This window comes from Sturnira hondurensis, unplaced genomic scaffold (assembly GCF_014824575.4).
Source record: "Sturnira hondurensis isolate 20B ecotype Veracruz unplaced genomic scaffold, ASM1482457v3 Scaffold0013515, whole genome shotgun sequence".
NCBI classification, from domain to species: Eukaryota; Metazoa; Chordata; class Mammalia; order Chiroptera; family Phyllostomidae; genus Sturnira; species Sturnira hondurensis.
Window position 1 is genome coordinate 2,496,487 of NW_028086146.1, and position 22,380 is coordinate 2,518,866.

The following is a 22,380-nucleotide window of genomic DNA, read 5'->3' on the forward strand; positions in this document are numbered from 1 at the left end:
ACAGTAGAGAGGATTAAACGCAGCCTCTTTCACTACAGGAAATAATGTCAAGGCTTTTCAAGAGCTTTCGATATTGATTAAATTCAAAGTGTTTGTTGATGCCACATACCGTCTGTCAGGAGTGCTGGGGAGGATGTGATCCGTGTTCTGAAAGATGCAACACTCTGATGCAGTTTTGGGGGGGGGATGCCAATAAGGAGACACTTATAGGATTTACAGGGTGAAGAGTGAAATGAAGATGTACACGGTAGAAAGTGAAGACAGACGTGGGGAGGGAGAGAAGCAGGGAAGGGAGCGAGGCTCATCTACCCTGGAAACTTAGGGAACACTTCCAAAAGGAGCAGGACCTGAAAGCATGAACAGGATTTAAATAGGCCACGATGGGCCAGAATAAAACAGCTGTTGAGAACAATGCAACCAGAGTAAGTAGGCTATAAAGTCAAGGGTGTGTTGAGTGAGTAGCACATTAGGAATTAATGAGAGGGCAGAGTAGAAATACAATGTGGGGCAAATTATGAAGGGTCTTGAGTGCCAAGCTTGGCTTTTTATACTTTATTCTGTGGGCAACTGATAATCCCCAAGGGACTGATGGAGAGGCATCTTTTTTCATCATTCCTGGAGGGGCAGGAAGTTGGCAGCCATGCTAAGGCACTGCCTTCAACTTGGATACATATTGGAAAAACCTAGGCAGTTGGTTTATTTGTAGTGTTTGCTTTTTTTGTGAGCAATGCCAAGTCTGGCCCCATTTCGGGCCAAATAAATAAAAATTTCTTGGTGTAGGGCCTGGATGTGATTTTTTAAAGCAAATTTTTAGGTGTTTTTAATGTCCAGTCAAGGTTAAGAACCATGGGCCCAATGCATAGGTATAAGAATTTATTTATAAAGCCTTGGCTGGTGTGGCTCAGGGGACTGAGTGCTGGACTGTGAAGCAAAGGGTCATTCATTCAGTTCCCAGTCAGGGCACATGCCTGGGTTGCAGGCCAGGTCCTCAGTGGGGGATGCACAAGAGGCAACCACACATTGATATTCCTCTCCCTCTATTTCTTTTTCCCTTCCCCTCTCTCTAAAAATAAATAAATAAAACCTTAAAAAATTTATTTATAAATGTTTAGTTGGGTCAGGAATGCTTTGCTGACACTAGGTATGAAATCATGCTTTGCTTAATTAGGTATGGCCTAATGGATGTAATGGAAATTTCTGATATACTGTGAAAGCTCCTTACCCTTAAACATTTTTCTCACTTATCACTAGTAATACACTTTTCTGTGTTAAACACTACCTTTTTCCTAAAGTGGGATACCTGGCAGATACGAAAATCAGGGTTACCAGCCAAGATGACCAGAACATGTTCAGCTACCTGCTGGCCCTATTTCTTGAGATACACAACCCCTTTATTAAAGCAAATGGGCTTCACTCAAATTCTTGAAAATCAAATATTGTTTAGTAAGAAAAGTAGGACTATGGGTGGGGCAACCTACCAAAGAGATTTTGCTACTTTAAGAACTAGATCTTTTATGAATACTGTACCTTAAGATGCAAGCCACGAAATGTGGCAACCATAGGCTAAGAGATTGAATATGGCGATGAAGGGAGAAAGTTCTATGAGAAGTTACTTTTTTTCTCCCAATACATGGTGAGCCCAGCTGACTTCTGCAATTATGAGAAAGGAAACATCCTAAAAATCCCCAGGTCCCAATTGAGCATTTGGCCTGGAGCTGGGGGGAAGCTCTCACTGAACAAGTCTAATTTGATTAGGGAGAACCCGACTGGATGTTGGCCTTGGTAGAAAGGGATCTGGCCAAACCATGCGTCCAGAGAAGTCAGTCAGGGCAGGGAGGAGCAGGCAGTGACCAGTCCAGGTGGGTGAAATCCCAAGTGGAGGGCTCAGGCAAGAGAATTCAAGACCCTAGACTGACTGATGGAGAGGCCAAGGGTTAGGGACACTTGGAGCCTGACAGTGGATGGATCCACAGCGAAGAGCAGGCTATGGCGGGAGAGTGACGGGGCCAGGCACACGGCGCTCCTGACCCAAACCAAGAATGTATAGGGGGAAAGTATAAGTTTGGGGGACAGTATAAGCCAAATGTGAAGTTGGTCTTTTTCCTTGACCTCCATACCTCAGTTAACCACACTGAAGTTGGATGGCCTGAAAGGAACATGGGGACTCAAAATAGAGGCAAGTGATAAGAAAAAGAAAGTTCTTCTGGTTGGAATGAGGGGCAAATGACAAAACTATGATCAAATGAAAAGAGACTCTCGTTAGCTCCCCAGAAACTGTGTTGGAAAGCTGTGTGAAATAGAACTCAGGATTGATAAAATACAAACTTAGTAATATTGAGAGTAAGAATAATAACAGGTTGCATGCATTAATATATTCGATCTTCACAATAATCTTACAAGATAGGTACTTATATTACCTCCACTTTATAGCTAGAAAACTGGGACACAGAGAGGACATGTAACTCGCCCAAGGCCACACAGCATTAAAGGGCAGAGTCTGGATTCTAATCCAAGCTGTCCAGCTTAGAGTTTGTACTAACTACTAAGCAAAGAGGTTTCTCATGATGAGGAATTACCTCTGAAGCTGCAGAATGAACCAGAAGCACAAATGAAAATGCATAAGGACTTTTTAATCATCCAGTACCTCATTTATTTATTCAGCAAATTCATTCATTCAACAAATCTTAATTGAGCAACTACTATATGCCAGACCCTTTCTACATACTGAAGACTGAAGACAGGGGGGACCCCACACATCTGAAAGAGTGAATAAATGCACTGCATGACCAAGAATGCAGTGTTATGTGGCTTTGGTAGGCCCGTGCACTTTGGAAACCATGTTTTTCCACATGGATGAACTATAATTACATCTCTAACAAAGAGTTTCCAAAATGTTATAATTAACACAGCAAAGCTCCAGGGTCCAGGACCCAGTGGAGACTGGGATGAGGCAGCAATGCTGGAGGGAAGAGCTGGGGAAGAGCAGAGGAAACGAGAGGTTGCCACTGCCTGGGTCAGTGACAGTGACTGGAGGCCTGTCTGGTCCCAGTGTGCTGCTCTGCAAAATAAAGATGTGGTACTGGATGACCTCTAAGGTTCGTCTCTAGGGCCGAGGAGCCCAGGCAGAGCAGAGCCAATGGCAGGCTCGGGCACAGGGCATGACAGCCACACGCAACCCGACAGCAGCAATAGCCAAGTGGCTGGGGAAAGACACGTGGCACGACTGCAGGAAAAACAGCAATTTCTGGCGTTGGCCATCTCTCCGAGAGACATCCAAGGAGCAGCCTGAACTTGTGCTGCCCTCCAGCCTCTGTACAACATGGGGACTGGGTTTCTGCTAAGAAGGCAGCAGGAGACCAACAAGCAGAAGAGATGCAGGTTGAAGCAAGCCCGGAGGTGGCAATGCCCGGTGAACTCCTGATTTTGAGATGAGATGCTGAGTGGGCCCCCCAGTGACAGGAAGGGAGCTGTGATCCGCAGGGAGGAAGGCTCCTTCGGTCCCAGGAATACCCCCTGAGATCCTTGCCAGACTCTGGGCTCTGACTGGTCCTCAAAAAGTATCAGGCAGTATTTATCACTATTTATAATAACTGGCACATGACTGAGTGCAGAACTGAAACTCAGATGGCCAAGTGACCGGAAGTGTCTCTAAGAGAGAAGGAAGGGGGTTCAGGTGAAGAGAGGGTGTGTCAGAGGAGACACACGCCCGTACTTACAACGGGATTTCGGCACGTTCGTCCACGGCCCCACCCTCACCCCCTGGTTGTGCCAAGCCTCTGGACGGGTCCTGCCTCAGACACCAGCACTTGCTCCAGGGTACAAATACCATCCAAACTCCTCCTGTATCAGGCAACTTCTCAAACCCTGACCCCCACAGCTGTAGATAAAAACGCCTTCCCTACAAAAAGTGCTGTGAATTTCATCTTTTACCTTCTCTTCACTGGAAACATTTCAGTACCCACCTTCCCTACTGTGTGGCTCAGTGCTTCCCTACTGTGCGGCTCTGTGCTCCAGACTCCCAACTAAGGAGCAGCACAAGTGCCTACCAGGCTCTGGACTCCACCCCTCCCGCCTCCTAGTTCTGCCCAAGGAAGTAGGTTAAAGGTGCTACACCGAAATATCCAAAAATTAGAGTGAAGCCAAAATCCACCTGATGACTAATTTGAACTGACTCTTCGGATGCAAGACCAACTCTCTGTTCTCTACGAATCCTCGGCCTAAGGGCTTCTGTCCCCACAGCTGGCGTTAGGGACACGCAACTGATGGTCTCGGCTTCTGCGGCAGGTCGCTGTTCAAAGGAGCTCAAAGGTGCTCTCGGCTCTGAATGAATACAGGAGGTTTTTATACGGTAACATACATCCTGGATTTCATTCAAAACGAAAATGTAGAAGCGAGTTCAAATTTGAGCCTGACATAATCTTACTTGCCTTGACAAGTTAGGGGAGATAAAAGAAATTCTCCAAAAAAATGGAGAAAAATAAAAAAACAAGACAATCATTGACAAAGCTAGAAAGCGGAGGAGGCCAGATAGCAGGGGCTGGTCGCCTGCACTGGTGTCACCCGCTGTCCCTGGGCTGCCTCCCAGGGTGGTGTACAACCCAAGGCAACACTCTGCCCCGTCCAAATCCACCCATTCTGTGACCAGTGGAGAGCAAGCATATTTCAAAGTGGCCATGAACTAGAGACATTGGAATTGTAATTGGAGATGCTTAGACAACTAATACTTGAAATAAACTAAAGAGCTGGACCTCAAATATAATTTCGAGCAGCTGGGAGATATTTTAAGACACTTACCCCAAGTTTTAATCCCCCGTGATGAAAGTCTAATTACTCCCTTCACTGGGCGTTAGCATCGTTCTCTCCACTGTGAATGACTGACCAAGGACACAGAGAAAGCGCCATTTGTGTTCCCAATAGTGCCGGCAAATGTCTCTGAAACCTACAACTCTGTAGTGGGGACAACGCACAGAGGTAGGTGGAACCCACTTCAAAGGGTTTTTGCAGCAAGACGAAGGATGTTTGCAGAAAAGCCTGTGAGCAGCTTGCCCAATGTCAGCCTGGGACTATTTCATTATCTTTAATTTGCCAACCTAGAAACGGGTTTTTAGAACAGTAATTCTTAGCGATGGCTTCTCAGCAGGTAACCACACCGGCTGGCACACAACCAGCTCACTGTCCCTCTGGAGCGGATGGTTATGTCCAAGTTCTAATCTTTGAAAAACACAACCTGTAAGGACTGAAGCCTAACCTGCCTGCTCCGCCAGGAGTGCCCGCAGGAGAATGAATTACTTTCCCCAGCCAAGCCAGTAGTCCTAGTCCTGAGCCAGAAAGCAGCGGCGGTTAGAAGTTAGGGAGAAAGGAAAAGGGAAAGCCACAGTGCCTTCATTATACTATTAAACCATAATACCTTTTCCTATAAGCATCTTCCTGTTTTCCCTGAAGGGGGCCTGTTCAACGGCTGCTGGGCAGAGGTGCCAACCCAGCGGAGAGCACTTCCTGTGAGTCTGGGAGGCGGGGAGTCCAGCAGGCTGAGGCACGCCCACGGACCCAGCCAGCAGCAGGCTGTGAGGGGGCCACCATCCTGACCGGGCTTGGGATGCAGGCTCAGGGAAGGAGCCTCCTGGATTAAGGGGTGGTGTTGATTTCCTTGTCTCAGGGTCAAGGCTAGGCTGAGGCAAGAGAGGCTCTCGGGCACAAGATTTAGGGTCATGCAAGTGGCTCTTGGACTCCAGCACCAGATCCCTAGTGAGTGCGTTCCCTCCTGTTTTACCCCTAACTGACAGCTCAGAGCTGGCCACTCAAAGACACCATGTGATACGGACCACCCATCAGAATACTCTAAGACTGAGATTCCCTCCTGTGAAAAAGGGGCATGACATCACCCACCTGTGAGGGTAGGACAAGCTAATGTATGCAAAGCCCCAAACAGAAGCAGAGTGAACTGTGATGACAGTTCCACATCCCACCCAGGGCGCTGGGCCCACCCTCCTCCAGGGGGCCGAGGCCCAGAGGCCTAGAGGGCAACTGAAAAGGGAAGGAGGTTCATGATCATCCTTCATGCTGCAGTTTTTTAAAGGCAGCTCCTTCCCAATGCAAAGGGCCTGGGGCTTCAAACTCCTAAAGCAAGTGGGGGGCAGTGCAGGGGGACAGTGGACACCCAATGCCTGTTGCTGGGCACTGGAGAAATATTTATTTTGACTCAATGAAGGGTAAGAGGATACATCTGAAGACCCCGAATTTACATTTTGTCACCAGAAGCCAAGTGGAATGCAGTGGTGAGACCACAGCCACCACCTGCCAGCTGTGTGACCTCAGGCCAAAGTCATGGACTGGGTTTCTTCTTTGCCAAGTGCTGGCCTACACACACAGCAGGGGTGTGAGGACACAGCCATGCCACAAACACCGAGGGCCTGCCAGTGGAACCACTCCTGCAGGGGGTCTACTGACCACCGCAGAGCACGCTGACCTACCAGGGACACACAGACCATGGGCGACAGTGGTTAGCCATGCCCCTTCTCCCTTTCCTCATGGAGTGCTGAGGGGAGGGGCAAAGTTTTAGGGCTTCTACCCACAGGCCAGGTAAACAAAGGATGCCCGGCCCCACCCCCATCTCTTCCTGGACCATCATTACAGCACAGCTGAGGTTTGGAAGAAGGACCCCTGAGGCACACATCTCCTCCCAAGGGGATTTAACTCCAAGACAGCATAACCCCCGTGAAAGAGCCAACCAGCAGGAAGCAAGTTCCCCTGGGTTGCAGGACACTGAGTCTCCTTACCTTCCTCATTTAAAATCCACGGCTGGAACGCAAACACAGAGTCGAAGCCACAGGTGTTTTCTTCAAAGGCACAGGATCCCGCTGGCAGGTCCAAGGCACCGGCAAGCTGCAGGGCTGCGGGTACAAAGTGAGTTTCAGTTCGGGCTCGGCCCGGGAGCGTTTGCACCAACTCGGGGCGCCCCTGGGAAACTACCTGGTGAAAGTGAGGGGAAGGAGTGCAGGAGGGGGAGGTGAGGGATTCACTACAGTACCCGCCCCTTCCCACACTCACCCCCGGGGTGCTTTCATTGCACGAACCCGCACCTCTATCACCACCCTTGGCTTGGGGAGCAAGAATAGCGGCTGCAGAGACGAATCTCGAGGCGCCCTCAGCCGACTCAGCCCAAGACCAGAGCCAGGCAACGCGAGTAGCAGGAGAGCCAGAAGGTCACGAGAGCGCTGCCCCTGCCCCACACCCAACCCCCAAACACACACCGGGTCCAGGCCTTACCTTTCATTGCCAGGAGGATGACCCTTAACAGCATGGTCGTTTGTCAGGGCGGAGTGCCGGAAAGGGACGCAAGCCGACAGCCCTCTGGGACCAGCTGCTCCCAATGGAAAGGAGCGCGGGAGGCGGGGGCGCCTAGGACCGGGGGAGGGAGAGAAGTCGAGAGGCAAAGCGTGCGCTAGGAGCTGCTCAACTTTGCAAAGCGGCTCCCGGAGCTGAGCAGCTGAGCGGAAAGCTGAAGGTGCCTAAATGGAGAGCGCCTCTCACTCTGCTGCAGCCGCGTCTGACTGCGTCCCTGAGGAGGCTGGCTCGCGGCACAGCTGGTCCTGGGCGAGGATGGGGCTGGGCGGGGAGGAGACAACTACACACTTTTTTTTTTTTTTTTGAAAGGCTAGTCTGGAGTGGCTGGGAAAGAAGAGGTCGGGATGCAGTGCCTCTGCTCATTATTTTAAAGCTTGGGACCAGACCCCTTGCAGACACTTGGAGGGGGCTGGCCCATGCGTGGTGGGAACCAGCTGATTTCTGGGGACAGCCTCTCCGCATCTGGCATGCCAGTCCTGCAGAGCTGGCCCTAATTTTAACTTCTCCCCAGAATGGAAGAGGGTGGAATTCTCCTAGGAAAATCTAGGGGAAATTTTGGAAACTGTTAGGCTGGAATAAGCTTCCTATCTCACGAGGTTCAGCATGCATTTGCGGCCCAGTAATGCTAACCTTGAAATACCACCCCCCTTTATTAGCGGTGGAATGCCTGGCATGCCTGGTGCTCAGCCTCCCCTCCGTCCGATGACGTGGGGGCATTCCTCCTCTTCAGAGACCCATGGTAAACTATCAGGAGGTTTCTAAATTGGGGTGTGGGGCATGGGGGTGGTGACCTGGGGGAAGGGTTTACTGTGAGGTACCCGCGTGCTACACATTTGCCTTGAGCACCAAGCAAGTATTTAAAATTGTTCTCTTCCAGTTTAAAAAAGTGTAGGTTTTTTTTTCTCTTCTCAATCTTCCTTATAGTTTTGTGCAGACAATCTCATGCCTAATGCCTAGGAGAGTGGTCTCTAACTTGAGGGTGCCATCCTTAGAGTTTCCGATCCAGTAAAACCGAGGTGGGGCCTGAGGTTCTGCAGGCTCCGAACACATTTCTGGCCGCGGCTACTGATGCTGCTGGTCTGCAGCCACACCTGGAGACCCACTGGCCCCACGAACTCCCGTCCAACCACCAAAGCCCAGCTCCCTGGTGGTCACCTGGCTTCCAGACTCTCCTGTTGCTCTGGTCCTTCGTGGGCGGCTCCTTCTCATCCCCTTGGCTGTTTCTTATGGCTCTGACTCTAAACACAGGAGTGCAGCCAAGTTCTGTCCTTTTCTCTCCCGTTTCTTTCTCTACTCACTTCCTCAGTGATTTCACCCAGGGTTAAGGTTTGAAACACCAACAGCAGCCCAGAGACTCCTGCATTTACATTTGTAGCCCAGACTGGTCACTAACTGCAGACTTTTCTCTCTGCCACATTAACACTTTCATGTGGATGCTTAAGAGTTATTTCATATTCACAGGTCCCCACACCAATACCTCCTATTCCTTCCCCAACCTGCCTCCCTCTGCATCTTCCTCTTCTTAGATGAAGGCAACTTTTTCCTTCAGTTGTTCAGGACCCCAAAAAATTAGCCTTGACTCTTCTCTCCTTCTCTGGATATTACCACATCCTGTCCTTTCAGGAATCAGAAGACAGCAGGTGCTGACCACGCTCCATGCCCCATGGTGACTGCCCTGATTGGAACAATTACCCTCGCCAGCCAGGGAAACTGCAGCAGCCTCCCAAAGGCGGTCTCTGCCCACCTCCCTCCATCCCTAACACAGTAATCAGGAGATCCTTTTCATACAGAAACCGGCCCTGTTGCTTCATGGCTCAAGACCCTTAACAGCTTCGCAAATCATTTAGCAAAACCCAACTCTTCACAATGACCTACCAGGTCCTACAAGACCTGTGCCTACCCCCTCATATCTCTGACCTCATCTGCTCTGCTTAGTCCCATCTAGCTACATGCACCTCCTGGCCAGTCCTTAAGCACAGCCTAGCTGTCCCATCAGAATGTCACACTGGCTGTTGCTGCCGCTGGAAGTGCTCTTCCGGGGAAAGCCCGGTGACTCACGCTCCGGCTGCCTTCAGGTCTTTACTCAGATGTCACCTTCAGTGTGAGAAAACTCAACAGTCTTCTCCTGAATAAGAAAAAAAAAACACAAACAAACAAAACCTTGGGATCCTCTTCAAATCAGTTCAGAAATTCTTCATGAGCTTTCTCCATAAGCAATAACTCAAATGATCTAAAATTTGTCTCATGAGTATGTATTCATTTACTTTGCCTACGCTAGTAGCTAGTAATAATAAATAACACTTACCATACTTACTATTACACATGGTTTCTACAGAGAGTTGCATTGAACTTTCCCCAGTCTTTATGGAGTAGACAGCATTATTGCTCCCATGGATAGACAGCGGGGCTGAGGCTCAGAGTTCAGTGACAGCGAGTCATAGAGACAAGACTCAGACCCAATCTGCTTTCGTCCAAGAGCCTATTTCTCAACCAGAACAGTAGACTATCTCCCTTGTTGTACATTCTTTTCTGGTTTCTCGCTCACAGGTGGTGCTCAATATCTGATGGATTTCATCAAAGTACTTAAAAATTCAAAGACACACATATATCCAGTTAAAACCTGTAACATGTTCAAGCAAACGAGCTTCCAGCAACTATGAAACTAGTGCTCCTTTTTTTCAGCTTCCTACAGAGTATTTCGTAGTTTTAGGATTGCCTTAGATTCATTTGCATTCGACCCATTCCCTCAGATTCATTAGGAAAATGAAAATCTTCAAAGCCCTAAGAGCTCTTCAAAAATGTTGAAATATGATTGAAAACTTCAAGGCAGCATCATTTATTGTCCCCTGTGTGAACAGAATCATTACACGTGAAACTGAAGTTGGTTGGAGTCAAATGTTTATTTCGCCTCCAACTGCACGGCCGGCCCCCAGAGCAGATGACTCCGCGGCACTGGCACGGGCTGGGTTCTCTGGAAGGCAGACTGGGGTCTGGAGCTTATGCTGCAGGATGGTGAGCAGAGGCTGCTCTCGGGATCCAATCCTGTGGAAGGGACAGGGAGGGAGCAGGGTTGGGCCAAGGCAGAAGTGACACGGTCCCCTCAAAGCCTCTTCTGACCCCACAGGGAACCCCAGGGCTAAATGGGCTCATCCGAATTGTCCCATTTTAGGCCAAAATGGCCAGATCCTCTATGCTGCTGCTTTCGTCCTTCAATAGATGTGTCCCACAATAGGCTGGGTCATCTTCAACAAGGTGGCTCTCTGCACGGAGGCCGACCCAGAGGGGCTGACAGCTAAGGGCTGTTTGATGATAACACTCCCAGCAGCTGGGACAAGTCCTTCCCTGAAGGAGGATCTGGACAGCACCTCAGCGTCCACCGCAGACACTTCGCAGAGAAAGGAAAGGACACTGCACATGGAGAGGGGCAAAAGGGAATCCAGAAAAATCTACGAATTATGTTTGGCGATCGACTTCCTTTGGTCAGTGATCATGGAGCCTCAGGGTCGTGCCCAGCCTTTCCACCTGGGAAAACAGCTCCAGGCTCCAAGGTGGAAACCACCAGGAGTCTCCAGGATCTGGCTAAATTGAATGATCAAATAATGCACGTGTAGTTCCAGTTTATGGAGAGCACTCAAAAACGTGAGGTATTGTAGTGGGTTGAATTGGTGTCACCCCAAAAAGGTATGTCTACGGCCTAGAACTTGTGCATATGACCTTATTTGAACAAAAGGGCTACGTAAAGGTAATTAAGTTAGGGATCTTGAGATGAGATCATCCTGGATTATGAGATGGGCCCTAACCAATGTCAGGTATTCTTCTGGGAGGCAGGAGAGAAGTAATAGACACAGCAAAGCTGGAGACAGGGATTGGAGTGCCGCTGCCCCAAGTCCAGGGACCACCTGACGCTCCCCATCAAAGGACAGATTCGCTCCTGGAGCTTCAGAGGAGTGTCGCCCTGCAGACACCTTGATTTTCAACCTCTGGCTTCCAGGGCTGTGAGAGAACAGCTTCCTGTTGTTTTACGCCGCCCAGTTTGTGTTCATCTGTTCTGGCAGCCGGGGGAAGCTAAGGTAGTGTATTACGCACCAGGCAAGCAAATACCAGGCACTTTACACGTGTTATCTCATTCAGTGGATAGATACATCATCCCTGGGAGCAGACACCATTGTTATTTCTATCTTACAGCTGAGGAAACAGACCCAGTAGGGTCAGTTTACTTGTTCAAGGTCACATGTCTTGCCAATGTGTAGCCAGAATTAGATCACACACACTACACTGTCCCTGAAAGCTTCCTCTTTACAATGACCTGTCTCTCCTTTCGAGGACGGCCTACCCCACATGCAGGCAAAGTTGTCCTCTGTCTCTGTGGGCACCCACACAAGGCCTGCCTCTCTCAGAGCCCGGCCCGGCCCTGCGCTCTTTGCCGCTCTGGTCTGCATCCCGCTCCCCTTCAGAGCCCAGAGCCCTGGACCAGGGGTCCTACCTTTTGATGAAACCACTCTTGGTCTGAAGATCTCCAAATTCTTGCTTCTAACTTTCTGGGCAAAGGCAAGGAAGATGAAGCACTGATGCCCCTTGCAGGAGCCTGCATCGTGCTCTGTTTACTTTCTTCTTTCACCGCCAGGTGAGGCATCAGAGGAACAGCTCGTCTGTGGGAGGAAGTAAAGAAATCCAGGGTTTATGACGCACTCTGGCACGTGTCACTGATGCGAGGCCAGACCTGGAGGCTTCTCCTCCACCCACTTTCCCTTCAGTTGGCTTGCTCTCCTTTCTTGCCATCCTCGTGTGGTGCTGTGCACTGGGGAGTCCGGCAAACATTTCCTGTACACCTCCTTCTATGTGCCGGGCACTGTGCTCAGAGCTTGAAATCCGGAAGAATTTCTGAGATGGAAGACTGTCACAGGAAAAAGACCATTTCAATAAAATACATTGCTGAGATAGATCAAGGCCTGCAAACACAACAAGTCCAGGGGCCAGGGAGGTCACCCCAGTGCATGTTGAGATAGCTGACATCAGGGACACAGTGGAGAGGGATGGGGCCCGCGGTGACCCAGTGGGCATTGCTGGCACCAGCTTGAGGCAAGGATGCCACAGTGGGACAGAGGTCCCACCCATTTTTCAAAAGAAACCCACTGTCCAGATTTCTATGTAGTAGTTCTTGATTTTCAAATATTGGCAATAAATTAAAACAAGTATTTAAATCTTCGTGGAAAGAGAACAAAATCTAAATTCAGTTCTTAAGCTGGAGTTTGCGGCATCAACGTAGAACCAAGGAGGTAGATGGGAAGCCCCCACCCTGCCCTCCAGAGGGGTAGCCAGGCACACAAAATCAGTCCCATTCCAGAGAAGAGGAAACAGAGGAAGAACGAAGTGAGGTGACTTTTAACCGATGCACCTGTCTCCAAGTGCCAGGGACAGAATGAGGAGTCATTAGCTTCCCCCCTCATTGTCCAGTCTTAGGGCACGTGGGAAGGCCTCTGACACTCCAAGTCCTACACAAATGTAAGGCTATTCATCATACCCTTTATCGTAATTATTCTTTTGTTTTCTTCCATTATATATTATATGTTTCAAATTATAACCTATGATATAGCCTCTAATCTATGCCAAGACATTGTCCCTGCCCTGGATTTTTGTCTGCCTCTCTCCGTCACTGCCTCTGTCTCCCTGGGCGCACACCAGTGGGGGCACCTCTGCTTCTCTCTCTGCACTCAGCCTGCTGCTCCGTGTCACTTTTGTGTCCTCTCCCTCTGCACATACTCATGGACATGTCCCTGCTCATTGCCCGCTATCAGATTGAAAATGAGATGGTAAAATAATTCCAGGCTCTGTGGCTTGTCCTGCCAGTGACTCTGTTGCTTTCCAGCAGGACGTGTATGGGGGCTGTGCCCACGGCTGGCTGGTGGTGTCCCTTGGTTCCTCACCAGCACCAGCTGCCTCGAACCCCTGAGGGACAGTCACACACCCACTGTGTACCTGAATTGCTGGTTGTGAGAGGCCAGGGCCCATGGTTGATCTGTTCTTACAAACCTCCTTTATTATAAAATGTATAACCCGCTGTTCAAATTGCTACCCTCAGATGATCTGAATTGGTAAAGTAGATATTTCTTTTAGAGTGAGCATTTCAAAGGAAGGAGATACTTAGATTTTTTTTCCATCATTAATCTTTCCTCCATCAGTTTATGGGCAATCTTAGCTTGGAGTCAGACATCCTTCACTATGGTTTGAATGTAACCTTTGGATTTTTTTTTTTAAATCCAAGTTCCCTGGGCTGGCTCATCACAGGAGTCCCACTGGCACCTTTTGCTGGGTGTGTGTGCTGTGTCAGCCCCGAAGAGTCCGAGTGGCTTGCCCAAGGGTACAGGGTGGGATGCGAACCCAACCGTAGCTACCACCAAAGCCCCCTGACCTCTCTGCTCCTGACGTGGGGGAGGTTTGAGCAGACACTTTGAGGTGGCCTGTCCTCAGATCCTCCTGCCTCCTTCCTCTGCCCCTGGAGTGGGCTGAGACCAGGAAGGTGACTTTCTCTCTGTCCTAGTAAACTTTTCGAACCTAGAGTTCTGTGGGGAAGATCGTTTGTACTCAGAGTGGAACTACCTCTCCATCCCATGTCCATCCATCCCACCCCAACACTCACACCCCCTTGGCCAATTGCCTTCCCCCAGCTGTGTCCTCTGTCCATGCCTCTTGTGTTCTCTCATGCTCTTCTTGCTGCTCAGAATCAGAACTTGAGCTCTGGAAGGAGGCACCAGGCCTTGGGTGCTGGAGATAAATAGAGATGATGAGCCGGCCTGGATTCTGCCACCTGAGCCTGTCCCAGGCAGCCTCATGGACTCCAGTCTGGGTTCAGGAGAAAGGCTGGGCTGATGGGGAAATCAGAAAGAACCATTCACCTACATTTCTACCAAATACTGGACCACAGACAGCCCTAGGACCCTGTGGCAGTGTTAAAAATAGCATGGGTGAGCAGGACCAGGTTCCCCTTTGATGCAGACCGCCTTTGGCATTTCAGGGTTTGCTGCAGTGAGAATGGGCAGCATATGGTTGTGCCGGGGTGAAGGTGGTTAAGGCCCTGTGTCATCTGTTGGGGCTAAGAGTGAGCGAAGGACATTGGGATTTGACTTACTACAGTCAACGGTGGCTCCTCCTCCAGAGGAGGCCCATGGCCAACTTGGGCTCCCCCCAGGTGGCAGCCTCTCTGCTCTAGTTTTGTTTCTTTTTCTTTCATTTGTCTCTCTCTGTCTTTTTTTTTTTTAGCACTGTTGGGAATAGAATAAAGCAATGGGAATAGAATAAAGCATTCAGTAGCCAGAAACATTCCCCAAAAGAGCAGTGAAACACCAGCTTAACTTCTGATTTACAGATTCTGACATTATTTATGTGTTACATTGGGGACCCAGACAGGGTCCCAATAGAGCGATATTCACAACCAAAGGCCTGGACACTGAGAGGCAGAATGGACATCAGTGGGGCCGGGTGGCCAGATAGTGGGTATCAGCTCTGAACAGATGTAAGAGGGGTGTACATGCATGTGTGCATGCATGGTGTGCAGTCGCATTACTAGTGAGAAGCCAAGTCACACTATCGCTCTGATCTGGAAGCTTGACTTGCAAAGGGCTAGAACCCTGGGGACTTAAAGATGTTAGCCCCCCACTACCTGTGCACATCATCTCGTCTCTCTGTGCCTCAGTTTTTTCTTCTATAAAGTGAAAATAATAACAGTGCCTGCTTCACGGTGCGGTCGGGAGTACTAGATCAGTTTATACTTTTAGTATATAAGAGTGCATGGCACATTGTATGCACTATATAAATATTAATATTAATTTTGCAGTTTTTCACAGGTACAGACTTGTAGTTGACACTGATGATGGTCTGTCCATGAAAACAGCCTTTCATACAGTGACCTGCCTTTGGGGTTGGGAAGGCGCAGAAACTGGGAATGTAAACTGGACAATTGGTAAACTGTAGCTCTGATGTTCTCTAAGAGTAACGAAAAAATCTCAGCTATTGAGGGGATACCATTCTAAATATGAACAACAAGGACATTAAAAATAGTGATGCAGAAAATAGTTTCAGGATTAAAATAAAAATATTTGTTTGATGGCACTGAGGGGGAACGAACAAGACGGAATAAACGGCAGGAAGGGGACTGTGTTGCTAGGGGCTACGGGAAGCCATCTTGTTCCATGGTTTCAGCCTGAGGGCCAGGGCTGTCTATGGCCAATAAAAATGTCTTCTGAAAGATAAAAATGAGAGAGACTTTCATTTGAGACATCTTGTCTCTAAATTGCTGGAAGCCCCCATTATTCCCCCCAAACTGTACAGTTTTCTTCTCTCATTACCCATTTACAACTTTATATACACACTTGTTTCATGTGAAAGCTTTACTGATTTATTCACCTGTGGCAGGTGTGAACTAGACTGCTGAGTTTCTAACTCACTGGGCTCTTAGAAATTTGAAGCTTGCATAGGTGCACCTGATTAGTGGAGTCCAGGTCACATGGTTTTATTCTACCTGAGAAGCCAGCTGAGGGTTGAACTCTGAGTTCCATACTGGAGGTAGAGCTTCCAACAGAAGTTCTCCAATCTAGAAAATCTCTTCAGAAGACGATGGGCCACTGCAAATGTGACACATGTCCACTACAGCTAATATTGTTCAAAATAGAATTGATTAACGACTCACACCCAATGGGATGGCCATTATAAAAATAACCAAATACAAGTGTTGGTAGGGATGAGAACATATCAGAACACTTGTCCATTGCTGGTGGGAATGTAAAATGGTGCAGCTGCTGTGAGAAGCACTATGGCAGTTCCTCAAAGCTCAGACACAGAATCACCGTGTGACCCAGGACTCCTGCCGCTAGGTATGTGTGCAGAACAACTGAAGGTAGGCACTCGAATGGACATTTGTATGTCAGTGTTCAAGACGCATTAATCACGATAGCCAGAACACTGAAAAAGCTCACATGTCCATCAGTAGATGAATGGAGAAATAAAATGTGGCGTATACACAAAAGGAAATAGTACTGAGTCTAAAAAGTAAATAAAATTCTAGTACATGCTAAAACATGGGTGAACATTAAAAAATTATGATAAGTGAAATAAACCCATCACAAAGGACAAATATTGCACGATTCCACTTACTATGAGATCCCTAGAATAGTCAAATTTTTAGAGACAAAACAAAATAGTAGCTACCAGGGCTTGCGGGCCGAGGGAAATGGGGAAGTGTTGTTCAACGACACGAAGTTCCACTTAGGGGAGATTAGAAGGAGATGGACAGTGGCCACGGGCGCACACACTGTGGTTGTTCTTGCTGCCACTGAATCGCGCTCTCAAAAATAGTCAAAGTGGCCAGTTTTAGCTCAGGTACATTTTACCACAATAAAAATAAAAGTGATTCACAGTATTGAATATCAAAAATGAAAAGTGACTGAATAATGTAGTTCATCGCCCCCATACTTTGATATTTACTCAAATGATGAGATAGAAAAAAAGATAAAAATTACTTTATCGTATCTTTTGTGTGAGACCCTTGACTCCGCAGCAGGCAGGCCGCACAGGGGCTGTGGTTCCGCGTGTTGGGATGCGAGGCCCTCAGAATTCGACCACCCGCACAGCGAGATCTCACAGCCAGCAGGCAGGGCAGTGCCCAGAAACACTGGGCACCAGGTTCACAGCCATCTGTGCTCACACCTCTCCATTTCAGGGGTAGTCCACCGCTCTGACAGTCCTTAGGCAAAGAAAAAACATGTAAAAGGCTTGGAATGAAGAATAGCATGATATGCTTACTGACGACAAAAATATCAAAAGCTAATTTCCTTTTGTAGGTCGTCGGCTCATTTTCTCCAGCTTGAAAGAAAAACCAATTATCAACAGATGCATAATCAATAATAATCAGCCCAGGAAGTGTACTCTCAGATCTCTAATTGACCTTGAGCGAGTCACTGAAGCCCTTCGCCCTTCTGCCTCCCCAACTCTGCCATGAACCTCATCGTTTCCCCACAGAGGTGCTGGGGACTTGCCGGAAGTCACTCGTCAGGTAAACCCATAGATAGCATCACGAACCCAGGGCAGACAGTTTGGTCCTTTCAACTTTATAGAAAATCTACAAAACTGCCTATTCACCAAGAATCATCAAGTAGTCATTTGGGCACAGAAAGTGGCTCCAATGATAGAATAGAAACTTTATATACAACTGGTAGCTTTCTTTGTTATGGCTTTCAGAAATCAAAACAACTGGTTGTCAGTTGCAATGGAATTCCACTCACCGCCTCACCAACCTCCCCCCCCCACCACCATGCCTCCTGCCTCCTGTTGTCCTGGTGACTTGCTGTGTCACACGCTGCACATGGAGCAGTTCCTCAAATGGGCAACAGGGCCAATCTTTTCCTTTCTTGCCAGTGCCCTTGTTTTGTTTCCTATCGAGTCCACCCTAGCCTGATTAAGTCGTATCCCAAAATCTAAGTCCACGTTCTGAAGAACCTCTCATGTGTGCGATTTACAAAAGCTGCTTTGGAATTGAAGCAAGCTAATCCTGATCCTTTAAATATAAGTAACATTGTAAGAGAAAGATAATAAACCTATTGGGAGGACTTTTAAACTAAAATGATTTTTCAAGGATTCAAAGTTAATTAAAAGAAGACAATACACAAAAGAAGGCCTTTTCCATATAAGCTATAAATACACCGTCATTAATGAGTTGCATTACAGGCAGGACAAAACAATGAGCCGCTCTAGTTAAGTTCAGCATTTAACTCAAGGCAATGGAATAGCAGCCTGTGTAGTTAATGTTTTAAGTGTTAAAATATTTTTACAAAACCATTCTTTAAAAACAGACATGAGCATTAAAAATAAGTGAACATAAGCAATCTGCTTTGGTTTAGACTTTGGGGTCATATTATGATTTATCTTCCTTATATCAGCTCAAGTTAATTTAAAAATATTAATCAGAAAGAATCACAGTGCTGACTACACCTAACGGTTTACATCCTTTGCCCTAGTTGGTTGGGTTTTTAAATTATATTACCCTCTCGAAGGGAAGTTTGTTTTCCACGGATGGCAAACCCAAACAAGCTCAGCCTGTGTGGTAGGGGGCAATGCTGTGCTGCTTGAGTAAAATTAACATTATAATGTGCTGACAAATTCAAAACAACTGCTCTGAGTAATGAATTCACAGGGAAACTCTAAACCAAAGGAATTGGAACAGTAATGACAGAAAGGAAATACCCTACTCTTTTTTTTCCGGAAAATTGAGCTAAAAGTTCCAAGTGCTTTTCATTCAGCAGTTCCAAATCTCTTTCAACAGTGACCCTCCAGAATTGAAATGAAGGAAAACCAAGAGACAGCTGAATGCCCCGTCTGTTCCTATTAGAAATACATGGTCGATATGTATGATTGACAAGTCTTTGCTCATTAAACCCAACTGCCTGTGGCCCAGCCCCATGGTGAGGGTACAGACTCCACGCCAGGAGCTGGGGTGGTCATGTCACTCCACTGAAGTTTCAAGAGTGTGGTGTCTGGCCCAGGTTCGAATCTCTGCCCCACCATTTAGCAGCTCTGTGTCGACACAGGTTCCTTACCCTTTCTGAACCTGTTTTCTTGCAAATGAGAGATAATAACAGTCACTGTCTCCTAGGATGAAATAGGATGATACATCTGAAGCCTTTAGCACAGGCCTAACACATATTAGGCATTTAATAAATCTTAATTATTTTCTTATTTTTGCTACAAACTTGAATGATTTAACAACTCCTGAGTGCATAACTCAACTTATTATTCAAAAATTATTTAAGTGGGGACATATCCTTATACACAAATGAAAATTGTAGAGGAATTCAAAGATTTCTTCCAGGTGCCCTAGCTACTTTCTAGTATAAATTAGAAGCACAGGGGACCACATACCTCCAGAATAAGAAGGAGAAGAAACAATGGCGTGGTCCTTAACTCTGGCAAAGACATGTCACTGAGTCAGAAAGCACCCGAGTTCAGTTCTTAGCATGGCAGTGTAGTGGACTGAATACTGGACACTAAAAGATATGTCCAATTTTGCATATGTATCTACAGTACATATGACTATGACCTTATTTCTAAAGAGGGTTTTTGCAGAAACAATTAAATTAAGGCTCTTGAGATGAGCTCATCCTAGATTTCTAGATTTCGGGTGCACCCTCAATTAAAAGACCAATATCCTTATCAAAAACAGAAAAGGAGAAAACAGACACGCCCAGAAGGGAACTTTGTGTAAGCGGAGATTGGAGTGATGTGTCTGCAAAGTATGCTGAGAACCGTGGGAAGCTACCAGAAGCTAGGATAGAAGCATGAAAAGGATTCGCCCCAGAGCCCCCAGAAGGGACCAACCTGGCCAACCTTGATTTTGAGCTGGGAAAGAATGAAGCTCTGTTTTGCTTTAAGCCACCCATTTTGTGGTAACTTGATAAAGCAGCCCTAAGAAATGAATCCAGTCAGTAAGTTGGAAAGTTAGTGGACCTCTCTGAGGACTAATGAGATCAAGTATGGAAAGACACCTGGGCACAATAGGCTCTCAATAAATGTTAGTTGAAAACATTCTTTCTCTTGATCTCTGTAGCAACCCAGTTCGTAAGTTAAGTTTTATCCTCATTTTCTGATGAGGAAACCAATTCTCTGAAAAGCTGACCAAAATGGCCCAAGACCAGGCAAGTGAACGGCAGGGTCTCTGGCTCCAGTGCCAGTCCCTTCTCGCTGCACCAATGTGCCCCTCTTTCTTGCCTCCGGGATTTTGCCCTCATTCACTGTTACTTCCCACCTCATGTCACTGTACCTGAGCAAACTGCAATGTGTTCGGTCAATCGACAAAATAAGATATTAGCTGAGGAGGGAGAGGGGGAGACAGTAAAAATGGGGAATAACCAGGAAGCCCATGGAAAACGCACAACATCCAAAAGGCAGATCACTCATCTCAGATGGGGACGTCAGGGAAAGGTTCACAGAAACACTGAAACTTTCACATGAAGCCCTGAGACAGGGAAGAAAGCTTTCTTAAATTAAGAATTTTCTTGATAAAGAGGGGGTGTCACTGTGGAAACAGACATCTAATTCTAATATCTCAAAGCCTGCTGTGCCCTCCTGGGAATGTCAGGCTGAGGTTGAGAGACAGTCTAGCTCCAAAACTCACAAACGGCCTCAGTGTTCATAGCCTATTCACTTGCAGGATTCAGGAAAGGGAGACTTTGGGAATTATTAAACAGTCTTTAGGTTTATCAAAAATGTGGAGTATCTCACCTTTTGACTGGTCTGCTATGTTGAAATGATGTTTAACCTTTCTCAGGAATTTAAAAAATACAAGAGGTTCCTAAACATAGGAAAAGAAATGCTCAAACTCATTTTAAAAGAATGCACATTAAAATAACTGTATTAAAACTACCTTTTTACTTGGCAAACCCCAAAGCATTTGTGAGAATTACATTTTGTAAGGGCGCGAGGCAGCGGCCCTCGCCTGCGTCACAGGAGTGGGCATGTTTTGGTCTTCTGTGGAAGGCAACGTGGCAGGGTTTACCAAAATTTAAAATATTCATACCATTTTAACCCTGCAATTCTACATCTAGGAATTTAGAGTACAAATATGTTCAAAGTTATTTATATTAGTGCTGTTTGCAGTATTAAGAGATTAGAAGTAAACCAAATATGCACTAACAAGGGAGTGGATTCATCATTGTAGAAAATCTATGTAACACAATACTGCAGAGGTATCGAAATAAAAGAAGATCCTTTTTATGGATCGATTTAAATAATCTCCATGAGATATCACTAAGAAAAAAGCAAGGTACAGAACGTGGCATACATGATGCTGTGTGGGAAGAACATGTATGCTTATCTTGTCTCTTAAATGCTTCGCCAGAAATTGGTGACATTGGCGGCATTGTAGAAGTAAACTGAGTGGGGATAGAGAGTAGGAGGCAGTGTGAAGGTTTAGAGGCACAGCTGCAAATTCTTTGGCCCTCCTCCCGATGGGAGGAGTCTGTGGCCCTTCTCTTGGACCCTGGTGGGCCTTTGTGACTTCCTGATGAACAGAATGCAGACGCAGTGCTGCAGGGTGTCCAAGGCTGTGTGGAAAAGGACATGCAGCATCCACAGGTTTCCCTTGGGACAATCAGCTGCCAGGTAAGAGGTCAGGCCACCAGGAGGCCATTCGTGGAGAGAGCACACTCAGAGAGAGAGGGAGCAAGGACGGGACCAACTATGACAACGACAACCTAGGGCGGTAGAAAGGGGATGGGGAGGTGAGGAAGGAGCAAGGAAGAAAGGAAAGGAGGGAGGGGGAGAGAGAGAGAGAAGGAAGGATGAAGGAGGGAGGGGACTAAGGAGCCCAGCAGCTTCAGTTCCCAGCTCTTGGAACCTTCTCGTCTCAGGCATCGGACAGGTGAGTGAAGAAACCATCTGCAGCCACATTCTGCAGTAACTGCAAGAGACACCCTGAAGGAGAGCTGGCCCATTGATCCCCAGCTTCACCACTGAATAGCAATATCATTCCTGTTTTACAACCACTGCTTTCAGGGGCATTTGCTATGCGGCAAAATAAAACTGGAATATGTTTTCAACTTTATGACATGTAAATGTATTTTCTATTTAAAAAAGTAAACAAGCCCTGGCTGGTGTAGCTCAGTGGATTGAGCACAGGCCTGCAAACCAAAGGATCGCTGTTCGATTCCCAGTCAGGGCACATGCCTGGGTTGCAGGCCAGTTCCCAGCAGAGGATGCATGAGAGGCAACCATACATTGGTATTTCTCTCTGTCTCTCCTTTCCTTCCCCATCTAAAGATAAATAAATAAAATCTTTTTAAAAAAGGAAGAAGAAAAAAAGTAAACAAAACTAAAATTATCTCCGAAAATTCTCTGGCTTAAGCTCCTGTCTATACTTAACCCTTGAAATGGTCTGAACATTGTCTGGGACATACTGGTAAGTGGAAGTTGACCTGGAGTGAATTGAGGAGTGCCGGAATGCCAGGCGCCCACCCGGCCACTCCAAACAAACAAAAAACCTCCTTCCTCAAC

General features: G+C 47.2%; 1 protein-coding gene and 1 long non-coding RNA gene across 4 annotated transcripts in view; one reads left to right on the plus strand and one right to left on the minus strand.

The window, feature by feature from the left end:
- The window catches only part of MAMDC2 (MAM domain containing 2), a 133,273-nt gene extending 125,406 nt beyond the window's left edge, over positions 1–7,867 (minus strand). For all 3 annotated transcript variants that reach the window (XR_005068730.1, XM_037061687.1, XM_037061686.1), the window contains exons 1-2: positions 7,267–7,867; positions 6,777–6,890 (exon numbers count right to left, since the gene is read on the minus strand). Coding sequence is in view for 2 of the 3 variants with exons in the window: in XM_037061687.1 (XP_036917582.1) it covers positions 6,777–6,890; positions 7,267–7,300 (148 nt within the window). In the remaining variant the exon portion in view is untranslated. The remainder of the gene's footprint in view (positions 1–6,776; positions 6,891–7,266) is intronic.
- On the plus strand, positions 6,825–21,911 carry LOC118997828 (uncharacterized). Its single transcript, XR_005068731.1, has 4 exons — positions 6,825–6,903; positions 6,998–7,006; positions 21,346–21,489; positions 21,738–21,911. It is a non-coding gene; the product is annotated as an uncharacterized LOC118997828 (long non-coding RNA).
- Positions 21,912–22,380: the final 469 nt, after the last annotated feature.